This window comes from Rana temporaria, chromosome 5 (genome assembly GCF_905171775.1).
Source record: "Rana temporaria chromosome 5, aRanTem1.1, whole genome shotgun sequence".
NCBI lineage: Eukaryota > Metazoa > Chordata > Amphibia > Anura > Ranidae > Rana > Rana temporaria.
Genome location: NC_053493.1, coordinates 78,777,414 through 78,800,140, shown reverse-complemented (window position 1 = coordinate 78,800,140; position 22,727 = coordinate 78,777,414). Strand labels below are relative to the sequence as shown.

Sequence of the window (22,727 nt, the reverse complement as noted above, 5' to 3'; positions counted from 1 at the left end):
GCATGTAGTTAGTGCCTGCTTGTACTATGATGGAATGGGACATTTGTCAAGCGGCTCCGGGCCGCACCTCATTCTACCCTCTGCGTTCTAGATTGAGAGCAGTGAGTCTGTTGCTGACCCCCCTCCTGCTGTGAGCTTCAGTGTCTGGGAGGGGGAGCTCATGAGGCAGAAACAAATGAGTATTTGGCAGTAAAGAACGTTTTTTGTTTTAATTTTTGAATCTTGTGCAGCACATTGTAACTGGATTTGGTACTTTAAATTGTCGTACAGGAACCTGAGGTCCAGGTATGATTTTCATTACATATTTACAATTGTCCGTCTTGGACCAATGTGCATACTTCATACATGGGGGCCATTGAGGAAGGTGATAACTTCTGTAGAGATCACCACTATTAAGATGGAAAGGTGGAGTAGTGATATCATGATCTTCCTTTATGATGAGATGGAGAATGTGGTGTCACTGCCCCATGCCACCCTATCTAATCGGAGAACGTATTGTATTAAAATGGTAGCGGTGCTGAGAGAGTGCCCCCCCCTTTTTTTTTGGGTCACTATGCAGATAGAAAGGTGCTAAGCACAGGACCCAGGAATATAAAGACTTTCATTTCATGGCTCCTTCTGAAAATGCCAGTTGCCTGCTTGTCTTTTCAATACTTGCTAAGTTACAGACCCAGAACAAGTGTGTAGCCAGCATAGGCGTGCGCACAGGGTGTGCCCAGGAACACCCTAATCACCATGTGCAGCACAGATTCCCCCTACTGCCCTGGCTCCCATCTTCGCCCTTCAGCGCTGCCAGCTTCCCTCCTCTCCTATCGGCTGTTGCTGCTGGGATGTTTTAGGAGTGGGGAAGGGGCCAGAAAATATGTAATTTACCGGCCCCTTCCCTTTCTGAATGAACATCAGGAGTGATCGGTAGTGTGTGTTTGGGCTTTGGGGTGCACACCCTAATGCAATAGGCTGCGCAAACCTATGGTAGCCAGATAATGCAAAATGCCTACTTGACATATTTTCAGGTTATAAACGCCTCAAAATACTGCCAGTTCAGCAGGGACCAGCCACATTTCAATCAGTGGGTGGCTCTCCTGGCATGACAGAAGACAGTGAGGTGATGGGACTTCTGTTAAAGGGACACAATGAAAACTTTTTGTTGATCAGCAGTTGCGTCTCACTGTTAAAATACAATGTCTCAATGGAGGGGGATTCCTCCATTTACCTCGCTTGTGGTAATAGAGGGATCTGTATGTGAGCTCTGAAAGAAAGCAAAGCTGGCATAGAGTTACCTGAAAGTGCCTTCTGTGGCATGTAAAGTACTGTATGCCCAGATGCAGTGGCGGCTGGTGCTCAAAACTTTTGGGGGGGCGCAAACAAAAACGAAAAAAAAAAAAAAAAAAATCAATTGCAGCCTCACTGTGCCCATCAATTGCAGCCTCACTGTGCCCATCAATTGCAGCCTCACTGTGCCCATTAAAGGCAGCCACTGTGCCATGCCATCAAACGCAGCCACTGTGCGATCAATTGTTAGCACTGTGCCCGTCAATTGTCGCCACTGTGCCATGCCATTGTCGCCACTGTGCCATGCCATTGTCGCCACTGTGCCATGCCATTGTCGCCACTGTGCCATGCCATTGTCGCCACTGTGCCATGCCATTGTCGCCACTGTGCCATGCCATTGTCGCCACTGTGCCATGCCAAACGCAGCCACTGTGCCCATCAATTGTCACCACTGTGCCAGTCAATTGTCGCCACTGTGCCATGCCATCAATTGTCGCCACTGTGCCATGCCATCGTCGCCACTGTGGCCATCAATTTTCGCCACTGTGCCATGCCAAACGCAGCCACTGTGCCATGCCAAACGCAGCCACTGTGCCATGCCAAACGCAGCCACTGTGCCATGCCAAACGCAGCCACTGTGCCATGCCATTGTCGCCACTGTGCCATGCCATTGTCGCCACTGTGCCATGCCATTGTCGCCACTGTGCCATGCCATTGTCGCCACTGTGCCATGCCAAACGCAGCCACTGTGCCCATCAATTGTCGCCACTGTGCCCATCAATTGTCGCCACTGTGCCACATCATTGTCGCCACTGTGCCATCAATTGTCGCCACTGTGCCACGCCATTGTCGCCACTGTGACCATCAATTGTTGCTACTGTGTCATGCCAAACGCAGCCACTGTGCCATGTCATTGTCGCCACTGTGCCCATCAATTACTGTCGGTTTTCCTCGTAAAATGCCGCCAGATTGCCCCCCGGCACTTACCTTTCTCGGTCAGCCATCCTCCTCCACGATCCCTCAATGTCTTCTCCCGCCCTCAATGTCGCTTCAGCCAATCAGGTTACTGGTAACCAGACCTGGTGAACCTGATTGGCTGAGATGCATATCCGTGTTAACCAGGGAACGCACACCCCGTGTGTCCCCTGGTTAACTATTTGGAAGCCGATTACAGCCCACAGGCTCTGATAGACACTTCCACAGCCAACCAGCTACCGTTATTCAGATGCCCCCCGCCTAAATCATATACCACCAGCCGCCACTGGCCAGATGGCCTCTGCACTGTTTTTCATTTACTGTACATTGAATCTAATTTAAGAAATCTGTTTGGGAATTCAAATCAAAATCTTCATATTTTACATGCACAGCATGATCAGGATATTTGATGTAGTTCTGACTCATTTTACAATTAAATAAGGTTTTTATTATACTGTAGAGATATAGAAGTGATCATTTCTAAACTCTGTTCATCACAAGCCGGGCATAGGGGGTTATTTACTACAGGCAAATCCACTGTGCACTACGTGTGCCCTTGGAAGTGCAGTTGCTGTAGATCTGAGAGGAAGATCTGACATGAGGGGAAACTTTGCTGATTTCTATCATGTACAAGCAAAAATGCTGTTTTTTATTTTCCTTGCATGTCCCTCTCAGATCAACAGTGACTGCACTTCCAAGTGTACTTGCAGTGCACATTGGATTTGCCTTTAGTAAATAAACCCCTAAGTGTGTGTTGCATGTCACAAGTAATTGTAAACCAGGCATAAGTCATTTCCTCTGACAAGTCCAGTTCAGGTTGCTAATTACAGCTTGTGTCCTCTATTTCAAGACTATGTGTGTATTCCCTTGTGGTAGAGAGCACTGCAATGTAACCAGTTGGAGATACTGAGCTCAAAAAACTCTTATTCCAGGAGAAGGATAATGGGAAAAGTGCAGTGACCCCCAGGAACCAATCGGGCTTCATTTTACAAAAGTTAGAGCATTGGAAGCTGCATTCTGAATGGTTATTGTAAATTAATAAAGGTTGCACTGAAGCCTACAGAATAAGCGCCAATTCAAACCTGCATTCAAAGCTAATGGACAGAAAACTAAATGTAAATATGGTTGGTGCAGGTTAAATCAGAATCTTCCTCTGAAAAGTGAATCCTGATTGGTTGTGGTTTACACTTAAAGTGACACTTAATTATATCCTTATTCTCCAAAAATAATCCATACACATCCATCACCTAAAGCGGAACTATATAGATTTTTAACCGGTTAAAAAAAAAAATCTATTCCTGACATACTGGGAATACTAACCCTCACTGAGAGGTTGTGCTCTCAACCAAGCTGTCAAACCATCAAATAGCTGGTGTCATAAGGCAACTTTCACACTGCAGCGGGGTGTTAGCTTTTCGGCCGCTAGCAGGGAGCTTTTAACCCCCGCTAGCGGCCGAAATAAAGGGTTGAAAGCGCCTGCAAAATGCCGATGCCGAAGCCCTTTTTAGTCGCTTCGGCAGCACTGCCCATTGATTTCAATGGCATGGGTGGTGGAGGAGTGGTGTATACAATGCTCCTGCACCTCCCCAAAGATGCTGTTTGCAGGACTTTTTCTAAAGTTCTGCAAGAGTACCCCCCCCCAGTGTGAAAGCGCAGTGGAGGCACTTTTCAGGCACTTTACATGTGCTATTTCTAGCACCAAAAATGCCTGAAAAACACCTCTATTTGAAAGGGGTCTAACTGATCACATGTGCAGCACCATGGCAGCTGCAGATCAAACAGAAGCTAAGATGGCAACTTCCTTGGCTGTAAAGGATAGGAGGGTTTAGTTCTGCTTTAAAGGCCCTGTCATTTGTTTCTTCTTGTGTTTTTTTTGTGTACTTGCAATGTCCCAAACCTCTCCTTTTCCCTCCTCACTTCCAATTTGGAATGAGCAGCGCACGTTAGTTGTGGTCATGTGCACTGTTCTATGGATACTGTGAATCCCATACCCCATAGCACATCCCAGGAGTGAGCAAGAGAGGGTGACTACATTCCTACATACAGTGGGACCAGTATGAAGCAATGTAGTGACCCTCTAACAGAAAGTCAGATCACCGCAAAAAAAAAAATTACAGTTATTTATAATCACCATTTAACATTAGACACAAACTTTTTATGAATTCTTAAAATTACTTCTTATTCTCCCATCTAGACTTTCATGATGTCACAAAAAATAAGCAGAATTTATTTTACCTGACACCTGTAGCGCGGCTTGGGGCTTCTACACCCAAATGTTCAGCATTCTCATTCTGTGGTGAAGGGGAGGGTGAGGAAACCCTTAAATGCGGGCAGAGCGGCAGCGCTGGCCGAGACTGTAGCGCGTACCTATGGCATACCTCGGAGGGGAAGGAGGGGGACGAGCGCCCACCGGAAATCACCGAGCCGTCATCTCCACTCGGCTGTCACGTCACACACGCACAGTCCCGCCTCCGCCATCGGCATTGGACCATCTCCTGTGACAGACAGAACACTGGTCCAATGCTGGTGGCGGAGACGGGACTGTGCGTGTGTCACGTTACAGCCGAGTGAGAGCCGAGAGGAGATGATGGCTCGGTGATTTCCGGTGGGCGCTCGTCCCCCTCCTTCCCCCTCCGAGGTATGCGCGCACCCGTGATTTTCCCCCTATTTTCAGGGGAAAAAAGTGTGCGGTATACGCCGATAAATACAGTATTATTATTATACAGGATTTATATAGCGCCAACAGTGTAAAGGGGAGACAATACAGTTATAATTAGGGTTGTCCCGATACCAAGCATTTGCCCGAGTACTTGTACTCGGGCAAATGCTCCCGATGCTTCACCCGATACTTGTCCTGTGTCCTCCTCCAGCCCCCCCTCCGTTTTGCTGCAGTCTCTCTCCCTCTGTGCTCCCCCCCCGCCGTGTTTTCCTTCTCCTCCGTGTCCCCCGCTGTTTCCTTCTCTCTCCGTGTCCCCCGCCGCTGTTTCCTTCTCTCCTCCGTGTCCCCCGCGGTTTCCTTCTCTCCCCCCCCGTGCGTCCCCCGCTGTTTCCTCCTCTTCCCCGTGCCTCCGCCGCTGTTTCCTTCTCTCCTCCGTGTCCCCCGCTGTTTCCTTCTCTCCTCCATGTCCCCCGCTGTTTCCTTCTCTCCCCCGTGCGTCCCCTGCGGTTTCCTTCTCTCCCCCGTGCGTCCCCGGGAACTGTCAGGATGGAGAGCGGTGGTAGGAGCCGGTAAACCCGGCTCCTTACTGTTCCCAATGGACAGAGTCAGCGATGACTCTGTCCATTCACAGAACTGAAACATTGTAAACTGTGATTACAATGTTTCAGTTTATGAATGAAGAGAAGCTGTCTTCTCTCCTTTAATTTTCAGCACAGCTGATGCTGCTGAGAAAGGGACAGGGGAATCTGTTTCCCTAGTCCCTTTCTCTGTCTCAAAGGGGAGATGTCAGAGGTCTGTTAAGACCCCTGATATCTCACCAAAGCCCCCCCAACAGGGCTGATTAAAAAAAATAAAAAAAAATTGCAATAAATAAATAAAATAATAAAAAAAAAATGTAAATAGTAATAAAAAAATTAAAAATTAAAAAACACACTGACAATCCACTACTGAACCCCCCCCCCTCTAAAAAAAAAAAAAAAAAAAAAAACCGCCACTGTAAAAAATAAAATAAAAAAAAAACAAACAAAAGAAAAAAACGCCACGGTCACATCACATTAAAAAAAAAAAAAAAAGTATCGGTATTCGGTATCGGCGAGTACTTGGAAAAAAAGTATCGGTACTTGTACTCGGTCTTAAAGTGGTATCGGGACAACCCTAGTTATAATACAATAAAATACAAGAGGATTAGGACGGTCTTGCTCAGAAGAGCTTACAATCTAATAAAGTATCCACGTTTATGTGCCAGTTGTTTTTAAATATTTGCTCACTGATCAGATCACTGCCTTTTGTGTGTAGTCAGGATTTTATGTGTCCTGCTTGCATGTTACAGGAAGTTATAGTTCTAGGTAGCATGTGTAATGTAGGGGTCCTGTAATACAAATGCAACTTAAAAAAAAAAAAGTACATCTGTAACCAACTGCCTGATAGTATACATGATAACCAGTTATACACTTTAATATTGGAAATCTTTTCCTCCACTTTTCAGGCATGATCTTCAATGAACAAGACCAAGATGTGAGGGACATCGGCTACCAGACACACGCCTTCAATATGCTAATAAGCAACAGACTGGGCTATCACAGAGACATCCCAGATACTAGAGATCCCAAGTAAGTCACACAACCCCTCTGTTATATGGGACAGAGTCTGGTTGTATGTGTGTGCTTGCTTGTTCTGGGTGCTGTGTAATGGAGACACACAGACACACATACACACACATACACACACACACACACACACACACACACACACACACACATATATATATATATATATATATATATATATATATATATATATATATATATATATATATACACACACACATACACACACACACACACACACACACACTCTGTTTTTCAGGCAGCTGTACGATATTACAAGGATTGCAGACCATTTGTTTGCTCTGCCTGTTTGTACAACGGGTGACACAGTGAACACTGTAACAGCTGAGCATCACATGGCAGCACAAAACATTCCGTAGATTTTATAGCCACCCCCAAATAAACTTTACATCCTCCGAGGCCAGCTGTGTATACTGATTCAATGTTGCATACATTCCTTTTTAGTATTTTTAGTCTTTTCTTTCTGGATTTTGTAATCATTCCCAAAACCCAACATTCATTGTTGGTGTTTTTAGATCTTTATTATATATTCTGTAATCTTGCATCTAAGGGACAACAGGCTGCTGATAAAGAAATGGTTGCGAGATGATTAAGTCCGAGTGTTTCCTATTACAGAATGTTGTGACCGTGGTCTGGAAAAAGTAGCACAGAAAAGTCTGTTGTATAAAACTGCAGTTTTGTTCATGTAGAATGTTGGGGAACCCAGGGCTGGTCATCCTATGGTCCTGGAGCTGTGTTTTTTTTCCTAGGCCCTCAAGCCTCGTACAGGCAAACGGTTTTCCTTCCAGAAAAACCGCAGGGAGACCTTTTGGCCGGGAAAACTGACGGTGTGCATGCTTCCTCGCAGTTTTCCCGATAAGAAAACTGCCAGGAATCCCTGCGGGAAAATAGAGAACCTGCTCTCTATTTTCCCGCCGGGATTCCCGGCGGTTTTAAACCTTGCAGTTTTCTAATGGGGAAACCCTGCGAGGGAGCATACACACGGCCGGGATTCCCGCCAGTTTTCAACCTGGCAGTTTTCTTATGGGGAAACCCTGCGAGGGAGCATACACACGGCCGGGATTCCCGCCAGTTTTCAACCTGGCAGTTTTCCTATGGGGAAACACTGCGAGGGAGCATACACACGGCTGGGATTCCCGCCAGTTTTAAACCTGTCAGTTTTCTTATGGGGAAACACTGCGAGGGAGCATACACACGGCTGTGATTCCCGCCAGTTTTAAACCTTGCAGTTTTCTTATGGAGAAACCCTACGAGGGAGCATACACATGGCTGGGATTCCCGCCAGTTTTAATCCTGGCAGTTTTCCTATGGGGAAACCCTTATGACGGCCAAAACTTTCCCCGCAGTTTTACTAACGGGAAAACCTCTCGTGTGTACACGGGGTAAGTTACCAAGCAGGTTCTCGGTTTTCCCGTCAGGATTCTCAATGGACTTTATGCCGCCGGGAATCCCGGTCGTGTGTACAGGGCTTTAGTCTGAAAAACTGATTATCTAAGACAAAGACAGAAAGCCATCATCCATGTTGGTATTCTAATAGAGCTAAAATGTAGATAGCAGTCACCTCCTACTAGCGCTACAGTGAGTACCTTCAACTCTGTGATCACTAATGACCTCAAAAGATTTGATGCACCCTAGTAATAGGCTTGTTAAAGAGGGCTCCGTGTACTAGAAACCATGTGATGCAATGCTGCTATGATCCAAGGGTTTCTAAAGCCTCGTACACACGATCGGATTTTCCGACAACAAATGTGCGGTGGCAGGGTTTTGTCGGAAAATCCGAATGTTGTACGCTCCATCGGACAATTGTCGGAAATTTCCGACAACCCATGTTTTATAGCATGCTTTAAAACTGTCCGACAACAAATGTGTGTTGTCAGATTATCTGATCGTGTGTACACAAGTCCGTCGGAAAAGAATCCAAAGTACAAACACGCATGCTCGGAAGCAATGCTAACTATAGCACGACATTAGCAAAAAATTGGTGGTGCTAGAGCTGAAAAACCATGTAGTTTCGTGTATGTTGGCTGAAAAAGTTCTGCCGTCTGTATGCAGAACAAGTTCACGGCCAACGCCCTTTGGACAAAATTACACGGCTTTGTCCGATGGAAATCCGATCGTGTGTACGAGGCTTTAGACTCCATTCACCCAGGTGGTTTGCCAAACTACGAATACCAACGGCAGGAATCCATCAATTTCTGCAGGTGGGATTGCGGTGTGTGAACTGGCTTGACCGCTGCAAAGAGCGTAGAGTTGTGACCAATGCAGGTAATCTCTGGCTCTGTGAACAGTCTCCAATAGCTGCGGCTGCCAACAGCCTGCCATTGCAGTATACAGGCCCAGCGGCAGTAGCTTTCCACACACGGCTGTCAATCCCAGCCACAGGAATCGGTAGAATTATTTCTGCTTGGATTTGCACTTTGGCAAAACTCCCGTGCAAATGAAGCCTTTTAGTCCTATTATAGGAAATTGCTGGCGGTTACTGCTATTCCATAACATGAGCAGAAGGTAAGTTTCCGTGTGTATCATATGCACACGAGATATATACATGTAACATGAAACATGGTCTAAAAATGGACTTTGCCTTCAAGCCTGTTCTGCGTAACTTATTTTAAGGCAGAATTGAATGTGATTGGTGGCTGTTAGACACGTCTTATTACCAGCATTTCTATAGGCTATTTATATATACCTGTTTGTGAGGAGCAGAGGGGTTAGTGTCCCGCCATCAGAAACAGGCATACTCCAAGGTCTGCAAGGTCACATGGTGAAAAAGGAATGGGGTGGCTTGGTTCAGTACAAGGATGTTGTAAACCTAAACCATTGGGCGGTAGGATATGCTCCTTTTGAATGGAGTGTACCTTTTTTTTATTATAATTATTTTTTTTTTTATGGAATCTGTTTCCCAGCATAAAGTCACTTTTATCAAGGTTTGTTAATATACCGGTGTCTGGAAAGTATTTTGTGAAAAATCTTAATGGTGCCATTTAATAATTGGATTATATGAAAGGACTTGCATGGGTTCTTGCTCTTTCCAGGCTTTGGAACCACAATAAAAAGAAAACGGGTGCACCGGCCTGGTGCATTATCCTAAAACCATATATTGCAGATAGAGAGAGCACGAGCGCGCGCGCGCGCACGCACACACACACAAGAAACAACTGCATTTTCGGAAAGAGTATGTGAATGCTACATGATGAGAGAATGACTGACTGTTTATGTTACACTATAGATTCCGCTGCAGCCCTCCCAGATTTGGAATCGGAGACAGAATTGTTAATGGCTTAATAACTACATCTCTGCCATTATAATGGTTTGTGAATTGACATGTATGTGTTTTGTATTGGCAGGTGTGCTAAGAAGACCTACCCCACCGAACTGCCTGTTGCCAGCGTTGTTATCTGTTTCTACAATGAAGCTTTCTCTGCCCTCCTGAGAACAGTACATAGCGTCTTAGACCGAACTCCAGCTAATCTGCTTCAAGAAATAATTCTGGTGGATGATAACAGTGAGCTAGGTACATGATATTCTCTGTCTGTGAAGGTTCTCATTTATCGGGGGGCATGGTAAAGCTAGTAGTCCGCAGTCACATTCTACTGCGCTTGTTCTGTAATGTTCGACATTTCACAGCTTATTTATATCAATGCAGGTAGGCACAGGTACCTTCATCGCTTTGGCATGAACACCGTCCAAAAGAGTGGCTTGTGTAACTAGAAGAGGGCGGTTCACAAACTTTCACACTTCCCATCCTGTTGTTGGACAATTGACATCTACATTTCATGGTGATTGTGTTCTGGTGTCTGCGTTGTATGTGTGGATATAAATGCTGGGGGTACTGTATGTGCCTGACACTCATCGGAACTGAAGAATTGGCTTGGATATGCTACAAAACATCTTCAAAAAAAAAGAGAACAAGTCTAGTTAAAGCCTCGTACACACGATCGGATTTTCCGACGGGAATTGTGCGATGGCAGGCTGTCGGAAAATCTGACCGTTTTGTATGCTCTATCGAACAATTGTTGTCAGAATTTCCGCCAACAAATGTGGGAGAGCATGTTTTTAATATTTTCTGACAACAAATGTGTCTTGTCGGATTTTCCGATTAGTGTGTACACAAGTCCGTCGGAAAAAAATCCAAAGTACAAACACGCATGCTCAGAAGCAATGCTAACCACAATACAACATTAGCAGAAGTTGCCCAAAGGGTGGTGCTAAAGAGCTGAAAAAACGTAGTTTTGTGTTTGTTGTACGACAATTCTTTGCCGTTTTGTATGCAATACAAGTTCACGGCCAACGCCCTTCGAACAAAAGTCCTACACTCCGTCCGATGGAAATCCAAAAGTGTGTATGAGACTTTAATGTGAATAACTACTACTAGCAGTGTGATATTCTCTCATTTGCCATTGGTTCACATCATGGTATTTTCTTTTTGCCACACCCTCCCATACATAGGCAGTATGGGAGGGCTCTAAGTAAACTGAAGATTTCCTTCTTTTGTACACTGTACGGCTTCCCGGCTCTCCTAACCAATTTGCCTTGCCTGTGTATTGGGGCGGTGCTGAAAATAGCTGCCCCAACCCATTTGGTGTAAATGTGCCCTTAATGTGTATATATAAACCCAGATGGTAATAGTGGCCCGGATTCAGAAAGGAGTTACGACAGCATATCTCCGGATACGCCGTCGTAACTGAGTGTGCGGGGTCGTATCTATGTGCCTGATTCGTAGAATTGGTTACGCATAGATTTCCCTAAGATCCGACCGGCGTAAGTCTCTTACACCGTTGTATCTTAGGCTGCATATTTACGCTGGCCGCTAGGTGGCGCTTCCATAGATTTACGCAAGGAATATGCAAATTACGTATATACGCTGATTCAGAAACGTACGTCCGCCTGGCGCATTTTTTAACGTCGTTTACGTTGGACTTTTTCCGGCGTAAAGTTACCCCTGCTATATGAGGCGTATCCTATCTTAAGTATGGACGTCAGGCCAGCGTAACATTTTCTGTTGATTACGTTGTTTGCGTAAGTCGTTCGCGAATAGGGCTGGGCGTAATTTACGTTCACGTTGAAAGCATTGGCTTTTTGCGGGTTAATTTGGAGCATGCGCACTGGGATAGGTTCACGGACGGCGCATGCGCCGTTAGCCAAAAACTTAATTTACGTGGGGTCAGCCTTCATTGCCATACAACACGCCCACTGCATGGAGAATTTGAATTCCGCGGGCTTACGCCGGACCACATACGCTACGCCGCCTTAACTTAGGGCGCAAGTGCTTTCTGAATACGGAACTTGCGCCCTAAGTTACGGTGGCATAATGTATCTGAGATACGTTACGTCTGCCGATAGATACACAATTATATCTGAATCCGGGCCAGTGGTTTTTTTTTTCAGTGACTTTGATCTGTATTGCCGGGACCCGACAATTCATTATAGCCACAAGTAGTTTTAAATGACTTTTTTCATTTTTAGAAATGTCATTTTGTGCAGAGACTGTTATAAACACGGGAAACATGCGCTACTTTACAGACATACTATAGACACTCCCCAGGTGCGAAATTTTAAAAGAATATTTCACTTTTATTGTTTCACTTTTAAGCATTATTAAAATTACATGCTTCCGAAAAAACGGCAGTTTTTAAAACTTTTTTTTTTTGCATTGATACATGTCCCCCTGGGGCAGGAGCCAGGTCCCCAAACACTTTTTATGACAATAAGTTGTATATTAAACTTTTAAAATTAGCACTTTAGATTTCTCCCATTTTTAAAGGGTGTTCTGTGGCTTTTCGAATTTGCCGCGAACACCCCAAATTGTTTGCTGTTCAGCGAAACGGGCAAACAGCCAATGTTCGAGTCGAACTCATATTCGACCCTAACATAAAGCTCATCCCTACTGGTAACTCTACCACGAAGATCCTTATGGAGACCCTTCCTGTTATAGGGGGACAGCACTCTGTCCTTGTCTCTCAGTTGCTTCCCTCTGTTGTCACTGGGTCAGATGCAGCATTGCACAGGCTTGTTCCACTTTTGTCACCATTAGAAAACCCACAATGAGAAATGACATACAGCAGTTACCAGAGAAGCAGATATAGACGGATTGTGGCTGCTTAGAGGTTACAGGAGATTGTCATTCTTGATCTGCCAGAAATAAAATGGCAAATATTTGATACATAGTCCTTTAGCAAACAAAATTTCACTCAGGGTTTACATGTACTTTACAGGTTCCTACTGTTGGCCATTTTTAAATGCTTCCTTTTTTTGTGTTGCTGTTGGCTGTGTTGGCAGACGGAGCGTGGAGATAGAAGTGTATAAGAATCTTTGTGGGGCTCACCTGTATTTATGGGGAAACTTTGTCAAATGCCAAAGGGAGAAATTCGAACCTGTTGTTGTTATTGGCTCGCTTTAGTGTCCTGTGAGTACAAGGAGGTGTTTTTCATATATGACTCGGTATGCTGCTACATTCCTGCCATGCCAGATCCTAGATATACTGTACATATAAAAATACTTGTGGGTTTGCAGCCTGAGACCACCCAAGCTGAAAGAAATGTTTTGGGTAGACTCCATAAGTTTGATCCTCTGACAGCTTTTTAACCACTTAAGGACCAATATGCTGTTAAATGACCCAAGGGTTTTTTACAATTCGGCACTGCGTCGCTTTAACAGACAATTGTGCGGTCGTGCGACGTGGCTCCCAAACAAAATTGGCGTCCTTTTTCCCCACAAATAGAGCTTTCTTTTGGTGGTATTTGATCACCTCTGCGGTTTTTATTTTTTGCGCTATAAACAAAAATAGAGCGACAATTTTAAAAAAAATGCAATATTTTTTACTGTTGCTATAATAAATATCCCCCAAAAACATATATGAAATTTGTTTTTTCCTCAGTTTAGGCCGATACGTATTCTTCTACCTATTTTTGGTAAAAAAAATCGCAATAAGCCTTTATCTATTGGTTTGCGCAAAATTTATAGCGTTTACAAAATAGGGGATAGTTTTATTATTATTTTATTTTTTTTACTACTAATGGCGGCGATCAGCGGTTTTTTTCGTGACTGCGACATTATGGCGGACACTTCGGACAATTTTGACACATTTTTGGGACCATTGTCATTTTCACAGCAAAAAATGCATTTAAATTGCATTGTTTATTGTGGAAATGACAGTTGCAGTTTGGGAGTTAACCACAGGGGGCGCTGTAGGAGTTAGGGTTCACCTAGTGTGTGTTTACAACTGTAGGGGGGTGTGGCTGTAGGACTGACGTCATCGATTGAGTCTCCCTATAAAAGGGATCACTCGATCAATGCAGCCGGCACGGGGAAGCCGTGTTTACATACGGCTCTCCTCGTTCTTCAGCTCCGGGGACCGATCGCGAGGGGGCGGCTAGAAACGAATAGCCGCGCCCTCGTCCCGGATCGCTCCTAAAGCCACGGGAACCGCCGCATGTACGGGGGGGGGTCCCGATCGGACCCCCGACCCACGTCTAGGCAGGCACGTACAGGTACGTTGATGTGCCTGTCCGTGCCATTCTGCCGACGTAAATGTACATGCGGCGGTCCGGAAGTGGTTAAAATCATCTCAAACCCACCTTAATGCCTTGTACACACGACCGGTTCTCACAACGAGAAAACTGCCATTTTTTTATATTGGTCGTGTTGTATGCCCCCCAGCAGTTTTCTGGACGAAAAAACTGACCGTAAAAAAAATTGAAACCAGCTCTCTTCTTTCTCGTCGTGTTTCCCGTCAGTTTTTTTCTCGTCGCGAAAAACTATTGTGTGTATGCTTTTCCAAAGGGGAAAAAAACGTGCATGCTCAGAATCAAGTATGCAGCCCAAAGGGTGGCGCCATTTGAAAGAAATTTCCTCTTTATAGCCCCGTCGTACGTGTTGTAGGTCACCGTGCTTTGGTCAGACGTTTTTTTTGCATAAACGTGTGTATGCACGTCAGGCTGGAGAACAATCTTGGGGAAGGTTGGGGGGAAAAAACGTTGTTTTTTTTTTCTGCCGAGAAAAATGGTGGTATGTACGAGGCATGAGACGTTCGCTTAGATAATGCTGAAATTTCAGTTGGGTGGACATTTGGCAGCAAAAAGCCCAATGAGGTATATCGGCTCACAGGATAATTATTGTAAAAACAATTTTAGCTGCTCTTTACCAAACTGTGGGGTAGATTCAGGTAGGGGCGCGCTTAGTTACGGCGGCGCAGCGTATTGTATTTATGCTACGCTACGCCGACGCAACTTACAGGAGCAGGTGCAGTATTCACAAAGCACTTGCTCCGTAAGTTGCGGCGGCGTAGCGTAAATGGGGCCGGCGTAAGTGCGCGTAATTCAAATGTGGAAGGGGGGGGTGTGTTTTATGTAAATCTATGATGACCTGACGTAATTGACGTTTTGCGCCGTCCGTGTACAAGTACGGCGCAACAACGTATTTGGTTTCGACGTGAACGTAAACTACGTCCAGCCCTATTCGCGAACGACTTACGCAAACGACGTAAAAAATTAAAATTTCGAAGCGGGAAAGACGTCCATACTTAAAATTGGCTGCGCCTCCTAATAGCAGGAGCAACCTTACGCAGAAAAAGCCTTACGCAAACGACGTAAAAAACTACCGCCAGGCGCACGTACGTTCGTGAATCGACGTAACCAGGTAATTTGCATATTCTACGCCGAAAACAACGGAAGCGCCCCTAGCGGCCAACGTAATATTGCACACAATTATACGCCGCCGCATTCAATTTACGTCGGCGGAGGAAGCCTATTTTTTTTTTAGCGTATCTGCCTTTGAGAATCGGCGTAACGATACGCCGGCGCAGATTTCAAATTATGGCGGCCTATCTGGAGATACTCCGCCGTAAAAGCTACCTGAATCTGCCCCTGTGTTTCCAGGTTACTGTAATGCCCCGTACACACGATCGGAATTTCAGATTGTCAGATGGACTTTTTCCATCGGATTTTCCGATCGTGTGTAGCCCCATCAGAGTCTTTTCATCGGAAATTTCAATGAATTTCATCGGACTTTAGATATAGAACATGTTCTATATTTTTCTGATGGAATTCTGTCGCGATTTGGCCAGGCAAAAGCCTGATCGTGTGTACGTGGCATAAGGCTAGGTTTTGATATGCAGCAACATTCATGCTTCTAAAAAGCGATCCATGGTCGGATAGCTTTTTTTTTTTTTTTTTTTTTAGACCTTTGACAGGCAGTGAGAAGGAGGTTTTAACCTTGTAAATGCTGCACCACTACCGCGTGCACCCCTATTCAGTTGGTCATTAGTCGGCAGTACTGCATATTGAACCTGTTGGGGGAAGAATTTTACATTTCTGTTGCTGTGGGGGTAAAAAGTTAGCTCACCTGTGGTGTGTGGTTTTTATTTTTTATTTTATTGAACACTAGGAAAAGGCATATCCATGACCTCACATTATTAGTATATGAGTCGTATCATAAACGGATAAGGTAGGGATCCTCAAACTACGGCCTTCCAGCTGTTGTAGAACTACACATCCCATGAGGCATTGTAACACACTGACATTCACAGACATGACTAGGCATGATGGGAATTGTAGTTCCTGAACAACTGGAGGGCCGTAGTTTGAAGACCCATAAGATAAGGCATACAGAAAATTCAACCACAGAGTTCAATGTTGAAAAAGGAAAAACATATGTCGAGGACTCATTGCAAAGCATTTCCTTTTTTGTTGAAAGACTAAAGCCTCGTACACACAATCGGATAACAGGGTTTTGTCGGATAATCCGACCGTTTTGTACGCTCCATCGGACAATTGTTGTCGGAATTTCCGACAACGAATGTTTTATAGCATGCTTTCAAATTTTTCGACAACAAATGTGTCTTGTCGAATTATCCAATCGACTGTACACAAGTCCATCGGAAAAAAAAATTATACACATGCTCCGAACTAATGCTAACCATAAGACAACATTAGCAGAAGTTGCCCAAAGGGTGGCACTAAAGAGCTGAAAAACCACGTTGTTTTGTGTATGTTGGCTGAAAAAGTTCTGCCGTCTGTATGCAGAACAAGTTCATGGCCAACGCCCTTCACACAAAATTCCACGGATTTGTCCGATGGAAATCCGATCGTGTGTACGAAAATCATTCAAAGCTCATAAGCAATATTCAATGCTAAGAGGTTTTTTATTCTTTCAGATGACTTGAAGATGCATCTTGATGATTATCTCCAAGAGAGCCTTCCAAATAAAGTGAAGCTGGTAAGAAACAGACAGAGGGAAGGTCTGATTCGTGGAAGGATGGTCGGAGCATCTCATGCTACAGGTAGGGCCAATTATTTTGAGTGATTAAAAAAATAAGTTGTAGCTTAAAGCGAAGCGGTATTCAACCCAAAAGCAAACAAGTTTATATATTGCAGCTTACCAGTTCTTAGACGTGATGGCTGCATTCATTTTCTTTTTTAGACTCGTTCCTTTTATTTTCACAAGGTTATCTGGCCAGTAAGTCTGTTTAAAAAAAAACAAAACAAAAAAACAAGCTTGCTGCAAATGTATCAGCTAAGAGTATTGATACAAATCATCTACCACAGACAGGGGACCTTTACAATGATCAACTTGTATTCATGTAAAACTGTTGTAACTGCAGTGTTTGGTGGTGTTTGGCTTAAATTTGTTAGTGAATCTAAATCTGCTAGTACACCTCACACACACACATGAGGTGTGTTTACTGGCTAGATCACCAGGTGAAAACAGAGGGGGTAAAGCCTTAAAATAGGAAACTAATGTAGCCATCACATTTAATCCTCAATATATTACATTTTGGGTTGAACCACGTCACCCCCGGAAGAATTTACCCCCTTCCTGACCAGGCTAGTTTTTGCGATTCGGCACTGTGTTGCTTTTAACTGACAATTGCGCGGTCGTGCGACGTGGCACCCAAACAAAATTGACGTCCTTTTTTTTTTTTTCCACAAATAGAGCTTTCTTTTGGTGGTTTTTGATCACCTCTGCGTTTTTTTTTTTTTTTTGCGCTATAAACAAAAATAGAGTGACAATTTTGAAAAAAAAACAATCATTTTTTACTTTTTTGCTATAATAAATATCCCCCCAAAATATAAAAAAAAAAAAATGTTTTCAGTTTAGGCCGATATGTATTCTACATATTTTTGGTTAAAAAAAAATGCAATAAGTGTTTATTGATTGGTTTGCGCAAAAGTTATAGCGTCTACAAAATGTGGGATAGTTTTATGGCATTTCCATTATTTATTTTTCTTAGTAATGGCGGCAATCTGCGGGTTTTTTTTTTTATTTTTTATCGTGACTGCAACATTATGGCGGACACATCGGACACTTTTGACACTATTTTGGGACCACTGACATTTATACAGCATTCAGTGCTATAAAAAAGCACTGATTACTGTGTAAATGACACTGGCAGGGAAGGGGTTAAACACTAGGGGGCGATCAAGGGGTTAAGTGTGTCCTAGGGAGTGATTCTAACTGGGGGTAGGGGGTGGGATGGGATCACTACAACATGACACAGATCACTGCTCCCGATGACAGGGAGCAGTAGATCTCGGTCCTGTCACTAGGCAGAACAGGGAAATTCCTTGTTTATATAGGCATCTCTCCATTCTGATGCCCACTATGCCACGATTTAAAGGCGACGTACAGGTACGTTGCTTTGCGCAGCCGTGCCATTCTGTCAACGTATATCGCCGTGCAGTGGTTGGCAAGCGTTAATGGTGCTTTTTGAAGTTCAGGCCCCTCTACAATGAAAGGGAGTGCCTGCATGCCGATGCAAAGAACCCTTGTGCATTCCTGTGCGGGCGAAGCCAACCATTCACACACGGGTGAAGGGGCATAGATATGCCAGTGTGAATAAGTTCTTCAAGATAATGTCATAGAAACAAAATCTGAATGTGGATAGAGCAGACCATGTTCAGCTTTAATATTAGAAAGCTTAGTCCTTTATGTACAGAAATGTGACCCCAATTCTTGTGTTTGCAGGTGATGTGCTGGTATTCCTGGACAGTCACTGTGAAGTAAATGAGATGTGGTTACAACCATTGCTGGCGCCAATCAAGGACAATTCTAAGACTGTGGTGTGTCCAGTCATTGACATTATTAGTGCCGACACGCTGATGTACAGCTCCTCCCCTGTTGTACGAGGGGGATTTAATTGGGGTCTTCATTTTAAGTGGGATCCCGTGCCTATGTCAGATTTAGGAGGACCGGATGGATTCACTGCTCCTTTCAGGTGATGGATCTTTATTAGATGAATTGTTGCAAACTGAATAAAATATGAATGCAAACCCTCATGAAAATATATATTGTAGCACATGGAGGGATTTAATCTTTGTTTTGTTGATTTTTTTCAAGTTTTTTTAAACCCAGTACAGAAAAGAGAAAGTAAATAACCAGTTTTATAGCACATTAGCTTGAAAAGGCACATTGTACAAATTACATTTCACACTGGGGGCGTCGGCGGTAAATCAACGCTATTTTTAGCGTTATAGCGCCTGCAAAGCATCTCGATGTGAAAGGGGTCTAATGCCTCGTACACGCGACCGGTTTTCCTGGCAGGAAAACTGCCATGAGAGCTTTTGGCTGGGAATCCCGGCCGTGTGTATGTTCCATCGCAGTTTTCCTAACAGGAAACATGTTCTCCTTTTTCCCGGCGGTTTCTAAGCTGGCAGTTTCCCTATGGGGGAAAACCTGTCGTGGAGCATACACACGGCCGGGTTTCCCGACCAAACCTCTCATGACCGCTTTCCTGTTTGGAAACCCGGCCGCGTGTAGGGGGAAAAAGCTACCGAGCAGGTTCTCGGTTTTTCCGGTGGACTTTTCTCGCCGGGAAAACCGATCGTGTGTACAAGGCATAAGAGTAATGTTGCATGGTATGAAGACATCACATATCGGGTCCAATGGACATGCTGAGGCTTACATTAGATCCAGATATGAGACATTAGCACATTGGCAGGTAATAAAGAACCAGTAGGTCCCAATATCGAGAAAATACAAAACGTGAAAAGACAGATAAATAAAATTATCAATACTTCAGGGCAGCCTTTTTCACCCAGGGTGCCCTCTGTGTTTTTTTGTTTTTTTTTGAGGGGGTGCCTTGGCAAAATACAATAAAAATTGCCCAAAAATTGTATACAAGCCAACGGATTGATGATGCCTGCCTTTTAGTTACACCAAGCCACATTGTGCACCATTACAACTTTCAAGCCACTGGCCTTCTATCAATCAATGACATCAATGGTTGCTAAGAGGGACCTTGGGAGCCTGAACAGCATCCTTGTTTGCCCCTCTCCATCAGCACTGGGGTCACGTTAGCTGAGGGAGTGAAGCTGAGGGAAAAGAGAAACATTGGCATACTAGTCGGTTCCAGTATGCAAAGATGTATTTACTTTGTAGGAATAAATTACCTCTAATAATGGGTGCCGTACACGTGTGGATGTTGCTGCATTATGTAAAACTATTAGTTTCGTTTTTTTACATTTTAGAAGGGGGGGCTTGAGATTGTCCATAATTTTTAAAGGGTTCCTTGACTAAAAAAAAAGGTTGAGAAATACTGCTTTAGGGCAATGACTATAGGTCTATAACAAGCTCAAAAGACTATAGTATCTGTTTTATAAACCCTCCACTGAGGGATGAAGGTGGCGAACTGGCGAGAGCTGCCTGCACTTCTGAAAGGAGACCTTGGATGAAGTCGGTGTCACTGCCATAAGTCACAGTGGTTACACCTATAATTAGGATGTAACATGTTCTCCTTTCCACATCCTATCAACATTTTGAAAACGGCACTGAGCCCCGCCTGGACATGTATTTCATTCACAAGTTCATGTGAATTAATAAACTACAAGTGCCATCAGCCATTGCAGCTGAAGGCTTGTAGTTCTCGATGAGCTGGGAGGGCGCTGGTGAGCGTTCTCATACTTAATCGATCTTCCTGCTCTCAAGTAACTCCCTACCCGTATCGGAGGTGTGGGCAGACACCTATCCTGAGAGTCTGCAGGAGGCTGATATTGCACCTGTGATCTGGTGATTGCGGGTGCAATGCTCTGCAAACTCTTTAGAAAAAAAAATACTGCACATTTTTTCTTTTTATTTAAAGGTGACCTTCGTCCTTAGACTTTAAATATAGTTACCATCAATATAACAGTTTTGGGTTTTAACAGCCAGTTAAATTCCCTTATGTTTTTTTTTTTTTGCCCATCTGATATTTTTGATTTGCCTGGTTGTTGGCAGCTTAAACCATATGCTGGCTGTCTTTTAAATACTGTAGTGGTGAGCTGTCTTCCCAGTTGTGCCCACATTGCAAAGCCTAACATTGGTGTCGCCCTCTTCCAATGGAGCCTTTCGTAATAAAAAATAAACCATAAACTGCTTCAATGTCTAGCTTTGATAGATCAAACAATTTTTGTTGTGGTTCTGGGTGGGTTTATGACAAAAATGTAGGGCAATCTCTTTCAGAAAAATACGAAGCTATAATTCTTCGTTGTATTGATCTTTTTTTATTTTTTTTCCAAACTGCTCCTTAAAGTGTTTGTTACCCTAAAAAAAACTATCCTATTCCCTTAAAGCATGTTATATAGCACAGTGCTTGTGCTGTGTAATTTGCCCCCCCGTATCACCTAAAAAAACTGTCTGACCCTGCCTGACTATACCCTCCCCCTGTTAACTGACCACGGTTTATCATGGCTGTTGAGCCCTGACACCGTGGTCAGTTTATGTGCCTCCGTCATTCCCAGCCCTGTCCTGTCATCATTTGCCCACCCCCTTCCCTCCTGCGGCTCTTATAACTACCATAAAAACCTTCCCTCCTCTGTTAACATAATGTTATATGCCCCTGTGCATATGTTCTATGAAAAAGCTGCCGATTTGTACCTAATATCAGAGCGTCTCCCGGCACTCGCGTGACTCCTCGGCTCTCTATCCTCTCTCCTCTTCGGCTGACGTCAGCGGCAGTGCTTGGCCCCACCCACAGATGCTGTCAGCTGGGCAGAGGAGAGAGAGCCGAGGAGTCACAGGAGTGCCAGGAGCTGCTCTGATATAGGTACACATTGACAGCTTTTTTTATATAGCACAGGGGCACATAATATGTTACAGAACGGATGGGAGGTTTTTATTATATTGGCTAAACAACTTCTTTAAAGTGAACCAACAGGCAGACTATTAAGAGCTCTAAAAAAATTAAAGTTTAAGTTCATTTACCTTTATAGAAAAATAAAATAAATGCTCATGTTTTTACAAGTAAAAAATTTGCCATTTTATTTTTTATATAATTTGTATTTTATTTTTAAAATTCAAAACAGATTCAAGGTACATTGACAGTTGAACACCACATAACATAATCCGGGCACATTCAGGCATTACATCTGGGATGAGGCTCTGAACAGGCATGGGGAAGGGGGCATCCCGCCCGCCCCGGACATTCGGTCCAATTGAGCAGGCATTTTTATTTTATATTTTTTTTAACTTGGAGCCTGTAAAGCATTTACTCCTGCAGACTTGTCAGTGTATCTGTTTGCTTGTACATTGTACACACAGGCAGATACACACTGACAGGAAGAGACAATAACCTACCAGAGCGCTTAACAGTGCCATGGTAGTTCATTGAGAACTACAAGCCGACAGCCGCAAAGGCTGATGGTACTTGTAGTTTCCCATTCACAGAACTGTGTTTTTTTTTTAAATGGTTATAGTGATCAGGGGAAGAAGGCTGTCACTAGCGGCAGCGGAACGGGCAGGAAATGGAACATGTTGCATGCTCTATCCTAAAAATGGGTAGAACGTGTAAAATGTTCCTACAGGTGAACTTATCCTTTTAACTATATGAAAATAGTGATTTCAGAAGATGCACTCCTTGTTGTGCCTCCTAACCCTCACTTGGTTCATCACCATGAGAGGTGACCTTGGTGAGGTGTGGGAGGCAGAAGAGATGAGCCCAAGCTAAAGATGGCCAAGATGTATTTAATATAGGGGCTTTTTAGGGTGCTCTTTAGTATATGTGAACAAAAAGTGCCCACTTTTAAAGTATGCCTATAGATTGATAGTTGTGAAGACCGGTTCACTTTAATATTTAGGCAATTTCATGAACACATGCATAGAATAATGGCAGGAATAAGGTGTCTCATGTACAAAGTCCCCAGCTTCTTTGCCTTACGTCTGTCCTATGAATGAGAACATAATCTCTTCCGGGAACCACATTCCTGGAATTTCTAAAAGAAGGA

The 22,727-nt window shown here is 44.0% G+C and overlaps 1 protein-coding gene across 2 annotated transcripts in view; it reads left to right on the top strand.

Annotated features, from left to right (window-relative positions):
• GALNT11 (polypeptide N-acetylgalactosaminyltransferase 11) overlaps nt 1-22,727 on the top strand; it is a 58,181-nt gene that overhangs the window by 22,055 nt on the left and 13,399 nt on the right. For both annotated transcript variants that reach the window (XM_040352739.1, XM_040352740.1), the window contains exons 3-6: nt 6,393-6,516; nt 9,879-10,045; nt 16,685-16,810; nt 18,496-18,745. In XM_040352739.1, the coding sequence (XP_040208673.1) occupies nt 6,393-6,516; nt 9,879-10,045; nt 16,685-16,810; nt 18,496-18,745 (667 nt within the window). The remainder of the gene's footprint in view (nt 1-6,392; nt 6,517-9,878; nt 10,046-16,684; nt 16,811-18,495; nt 18,746-22,727) is intronic.